The 6,039-nt window shown below is 39.9% G+C and overlaps 1 protein-coding gene across 1 annotated transcript; it reads left to right on the top strand.

The window, feature by feature from the left end:
- Positions 1 to 2,168: 2,168 nt before the first annotated feature.
- Positions 2,169 to 6,039, top strand: CBLL1 (Cbl proto-oncogene-like 1, E3 ubiquitin protein ligase; the record flags this gene model as incomplete). Its single annotated transcript, XM_010076296.1, has 5 exons — positions 2,169 to 2,336; positions 2,690 to 2,790; positions 3,047 to 3,130; positions 3,941 to 4,014; positions 4,572 to 6,039. Coding segments are annotated over 5 exons (1,469 nt in total), but the record flags the coding sequence as incomplete, so codon positions are not given.

Genomic DNA, 6,039 nt, shown 5'->3' with positions numbered 1-6,039 from the left:
GCAGCCAGGCGCCTCTCTGCCCGCGGCCGTGTCCCGAGATGGGTGCCCATAGTGTGCTTTCTGGTTCCATAGTTGTGCTGGGGAGAGGAAGGTAGAAAGTTTGTGCTTAAATTCGGTTTTGTAGGTTTGATACCGTGCTGGTTAGCGAGCTGGTATAAGCAAGTGAATAGATGAGCGGATGTGGGGGTTTTGATAGGGTTTTATTTGTTTTTTCTTCATTTTAGCAAAGATTGCGTTGCAGGTTTATACATATAAGGTATGGTATTTGAGATTAATTTATGAATTAAAAAAACAAAACTAAAGAAAAGTTGATGAAGGTGATAGTTCGGGAGGATGTATCACCTCTAATTAGACTTCATCTAAGTAGTCTTAACAATTTTGGTGTGTTTTTCACTGTTTCTGGACTTAATCCTGCTAGTTATGTTTACACAGGCCAGAATTTATTATCCTTCCGTGAAACATGGATAACTAATAAGCTTTCTAGTTTGGATTAGTTGAGCAGCTAACTCATGTAAATATTCCTAGGTGCAAAGTTGAAGAAGTGTCAGAACTGAAATGTTTCCTATTGGCAGTTGAAGGGAGTAAATAATACCCACGTTCTGCTTGAGGGGGGGGGTGTTTGTTTTTTAAATTTGTTTTAGTTATCCCTATTTACAAATGGATTGAGGTCCTGCAGAGACTTTTCTTTCACCACCTGGTCTGTGGTGTTGCAGTTTTGTGTATTCTGGTAGAAAACAGGATTTCCCAACAAGTGGAAAGTAGACAGCTTTAGCCTTGTTATGCTCCCTCCAGTAGTCTCCAGGGATGCCTGGTGTCATAGGGTCATCTGTCTAAGCCAACAGGGCAGCCTAAACAAAAGCCCCAAATGAACAAAAGTAAAACTAGCCTTTACTGTTTTTGCCTTTTTACATATTGCTGTTAAATGTGCCAGCCACGCTGCTGAGAAGAATAGATACCTTTGATCTATCAGAGGAGATTGAGGGCTCTGATTTTGAGGCAAAATTACTGTCATGGCACAGTCCCAATTTGAAACTTCGTTGCAGTTCCTAGTTTTGATGGCAGCTACTGAATAACTTAGAGCAATACCCATTGTCCTTTTTCTTTTTTTTTTTTTTCTCCTAGTTGTGTGGGGTGGTTATAGGCTTTGAGGGATGGTCGTTTGTGAGACATTGTGCAGAATTACACTAATGGGGCCCTAATTTCAGTGTCCAGATGCTCCCATGCTGTAATCCTTTGGGGCTTCAGTGACCATTCCAGGGCTGCAGTGCTGTGTCAAGTGGAGCGGCAGGGCTCACACTGTAGCAGCTTGTGGAACACCCCTTCAATGCTGAGCATGTCCTGCTTTGACACCCCTGTCAAAATGGCATTTTCAATTAAAATGAAAGTGAGCTGGGTGGATTTGTGAAGGACATAGTTTTATTTGTATGAATGAGATGCTGTGCGGTGGTTTAAGGCAGAGTCACTGAAGTTGAGGGAGTTGTACCCTCTTCATTGGTGTTGCTTGTTGCAATATGCCTTCTAGATGATCTCTTGAAGCCTGTATCTGCTGATGCATGTGTCAGGCTATTTCTTGCTTCCTTTGCCCTGGTACTCAGATCTAAATCTGGTTAAAGAGAGTTCTGTATGAAGTGGGGAACAATAATTTTCAGTTTAGCAACGATACTACTACATAGTCTTCAGTACCAATATTTTTGTGATACTTTATGCTAAACTTCTAAGTATTCTGTGAAGATGCTGAGTTAATATGGAAACTAGTTTCTTTTCAATGTTAATAAACAATTGTAAAAATTATAATTTCTCATGAGATAATATATGTTGTCATAGTTGTACAAAGAATTGGGTTTTCAGTACTGTTCATGCTGTGAGAGGAGCTATAACAATTTTTTTTCCTGTTGTAGCGAAGTGACAGACTAGCTAATTTTAAAAAATACCTTTATTTTTAGAACTAGATTTCCTAAAACCACGGTTGTTCCCAATACAATTTTGTGACTTCTAGAAGAAATTGTATGTGAAGATATTTATTTTTCAGCAATTAAACTTTGATATGTTGAATGAGTCTTAAGCTTTAAAAAATTATATTTCTTAAAACTCTTCTGTTAATACTTAGTCTCTTTAGAAACTAGTAGATAACTGAAAAATTACGTATTCTTTTTTTTTTTCTTTCATAGACAATGATTTGCAAGGAACAAATAGTTCAGGATCTTTGGGTGGTCTTGATGTTCGTAGAAGAATCCCTATAAAGCTTATCTCGAAACAGACCAATAAAGCCAAACCTGCACCTCGAACTCCAAGAAATATGAACAGGATGCCTTCAAAGACACAAGCTGGTGATGAAGGTAAGTTAATATAAATACTAGCCCTGTAGTAGGGAAGCGTATTGTCCTGCAACACTGTTCAAGACTTTATTCAGTTTGGACACTTAGAGTCCAAGGTTCTGTCCAAGTGCAAAACAAGTTTCACATTTCCAGGTATGCTGCATTGTAAGGATTAAATGGTGTACATTCCCAAAACAGACTGTCTTACTACTTTGACTGTTCCCGTCTGTAGAATGGGCCCAGCGGATTACAAGTGCTGTGGCATTTGTTGGTTATTTCAGTATAGAATGACACATACCCTTAATAGCAGCTGGTGTCAATTAGGAAGGTATTGTGGTTGGTTCGTGTCTTTCTTCTGTTTCTTCTTTCCACAGAAGAATTTGATTATAACGAAGAGGAGCGATACGAATGCAAAGGAGGTGAAATGTTTGGCAATCAAAGGAGATTTCCTGGACCCATCTTTTGGGACTATAAGGTAAAGTCATGGATGGGAAGTTGTGTTTCTTTGTGAATCTTACCAAACTGTAGGTAGTCCTGATAGACACTTTCTTACATAAAAATTTTTCCATTACTTTTGTCTGACTGAGAATACATTCTCTGCCTTCTCACGTTCATGGTGTTCTTGCTTCCTTCTCAGCTAATTCAGAAATAATATGTGTTGGTGATAACTGAAACGAGAAGATTTAGTGATGTTGGGTTTTGTTCTCCCACCCCCTTCTCTGTCTTATCAGATAAACCTGCTGGGGGAAAAGGATGATACACCAGTCCATTTTTGTGATAAGTGTGGATTGCCTATCAAAATGTATGGACGCATGGTGAGTGAAATTATCAGTGAAAGATGCAGCTGTGTTTTCCCTTCAGGTAAAACTAGGTTTTGTTGTGTCTTTTTTGAGGCCTGCTGAAATCTGAATAAACAGATGGAGAATATCAGGATGGAACTGGGGGCCTTCACTGCTGAAGTGTTTTTGTTCCATGTGTCTGTCTGATTTCACTTTACTCCCTGATTTAATAAAGTAAGCTTGAAAATATTAAACAAAAAATCAAAACACCGTTGCCAACAAAAACCCTGTGAAGTTCAGTAGGTTTTGACCTTGCACAACTTAGCTTTAAAAATAAGCTCTTTATCTGAATTAAAGACTTGCAACGAAGTTAGAAAATGCTGTTCACTATTATATCCCTCTAAAATTAGTGTAACAAAACCCTGAGATTAATTTAGATTTCTGAGTGTGATATAACAGGCTTCAGGATCTGGCTTAATGACAGTTAATGCTTTTAAAACTTTCTTTCCTTGCCAGCAAGACAAGTGTAGTTAGATTGCATATGCATCTTCTATAAATGTTCAGTATTGGTATTACTGCAAGACTTAAACTTTTGCCTACGCATTTTTGCCAGCTCTTAAAAAACCCAAACAAACCTACCCCCAAAAAACCCAAATGCAACACAAACTGTTTTACAAAGTTTCTATGCAGAGATGTAAACTGCTAACTACCACTGTGCCTGTTCACCTCATAGGTAACTTAGTTACTCCTATTATTAGACATTGTGTGCTGGAGGGAGGATCTGTATTCTGCAAAATGACAGATATTTGTATACGATGTCTTAACAGAGCCATTTTTTGTCTCTAGATACCTTGCAAGCATGTTTTCTGCTATGACTGTGCAATACTACATGAGAAAAAGGGAGACAAGATGTGTCCAGGGTAAGTTTCTCAAGATTTGTTACTGAAAGAAATGTAGGAAAGTAACTTAAATATTTTGTTTCATATACTGTATTGACATGGTTCTTATTTATGTACCTTTAGCAGAGGCAGTAGAGTACTCTCTACTACACCACTTGATAATAGTTTTATATCTCATCTTTTGGGATTGTAAGAGGTCAGTGTTTAAGTATTTATGTAGATAAGCTGTTGTTGCTCTAATTTGAAAAGGAGTAAACGGCAGTTTGATTTATTTAGTGAGAATGACTCTTGATAAGTCTTACTGTGCAGAAGGAATTTGTGGGAGAGAATGATGCTATTTATAAATGTCCACCTTATGAAATTTTGTGTTCTTTCATAGTTGTGTTTGGAGACTTAAAAACTAGATAAACTTCAAAATCAATGAAATGTTTCTTTCATTGCCACAGTGGGGAAAAAAATTTGTCAGTTGTAATTTGGGTAATTATGGTAAACTGGTTGACTTTTCGCAAAAAGGGAAAAAAAAAACCTGCAGATTGAGCTCTCTGGTGACAGTAAACCAATATTGTTTTCTGATTTAGCTGTAATGAACCTGTGCAGCGAATTGAGCAGTGTGTCCGAGGGTCTCTCTTCATGTGTAGCATTGTTCAAGGGTGCAAGAGAACTTATCTGTCACAAAGGGACTTACAAGCTCACATCAACCACCGTCACATGAGAGCTGGAAAGCCTGTTACTCGTCCTCCAATTGAACCTGTACATCCTCCTATTGCTCCGCCACCTGCTGAAATTCCTGAGCGTTTCATAATGCCACCTGAGAAACATCATATGAGCCACATTCCGCCAAAGCAGCACATCATGATGCCACCACCTCCTTTACAGCATGTGCCACATGAGCATTATAACCAGCCACACGAAGACATCCGTGCGCCTCCTGCAGAGATGTCAATGGCTCCACCGCCACCTCGCCCGGTCAGTCAGGACACCTTCCGCATTTCAACGAGAAAACACAGCAACTTGATAACTGTCCCTATTCAGGATGATTCGAATTCAGGTGCTCGAGAACCACCTCCACCAGCCCCTGCACCTGCTCATCATCATCCTGAATACCAGGGTCAACCAGTGGTATCACACCCTCATCATATTATGCCTCCACAGCAACATTATGCACCACCCCCACCACCACCTCCACCAATTAGCCACCCGCTGCAGCATCCTCCCCAGGCAGCAGGTACTCCTCACATGGTGTATAGCCAAGCTCCTCCGCCACCAATGGCCTCTGCTCCTCCTCCAATAACCCCGCCACCTGGACATATAATTGCCCAGATGCCACCATATATGAATCATCCTCCTCCAGGACCTCCCCCTCCTCAGCATGGAGGCCCCCCTGTAAATGTAAATGCACCCCCTCCCCATCACTATAATCCTAACTCTTTGCCACAATTCAGTGAAGATCAAGGAACTCTTAGTCCCCCTTTCACACAGCCCGGGGGAATGAGTCCAGGGATATGGCCAGCTCCAAGGGGGCCTCCTCCACCTCCAAGGATGCAAGGGCCTCCTGCTCAGGCCCCGCTTCCTGGACCACACCACCCTGATCAAGCCAGATACAGACCCTATTACCAATGATACGAGCAATTATATGAATAGAGAGTGCTATGAAGAGGATAAAATTATATATAACAGCCTTTTAATTAATTGTTTTGGGGTTATTTTGTTGTGGTTTTTTTTTTTAAATACTGTCATTTTGACTGTAAGACACTTTGGGGTTTGAATCTTAAATAATTTTTAAGCCTTGGCTGTAGGACTCTTAAAATATTCTGTAGGGCTAAAATAAGCGGGTTAGTAGACCACAGTTGCATTTTAACAGAACTTCTGTCTCTAGTGTGGCTAAATTGTCCGAAGATGAACACTTGTTGTATTATTTCCTGGAGAAAATGAATGTGTGTTGTACCATTCTGAGTATCGTTTTTGTTTAATCCAGTGTTTAGTTTCACTTGTGCTACGTTTTTGTTAACCTGTGTACAATAATTAAATTGATATGTGGTTGTAAAA

This window comes from Pterocles gutturalis, unplaced genomic scaffold (assembly GCF_000699245.1).
Source record: "Pterocles gutturalis isolate BGI_N339 unplaced genomic scaffold, ASM69924v1 scaffold20288, whole genome shotgun sequence".
Lineage (NCBI taxonomy): Eukaryota > Metazoa > Chordata > Aves > Pterocliformes > Pteroclidae > Pterocles > Pterocles gutturalis.
This window is presented reverse-complemented; position numbering and strand designations above follow the sequence as displayed.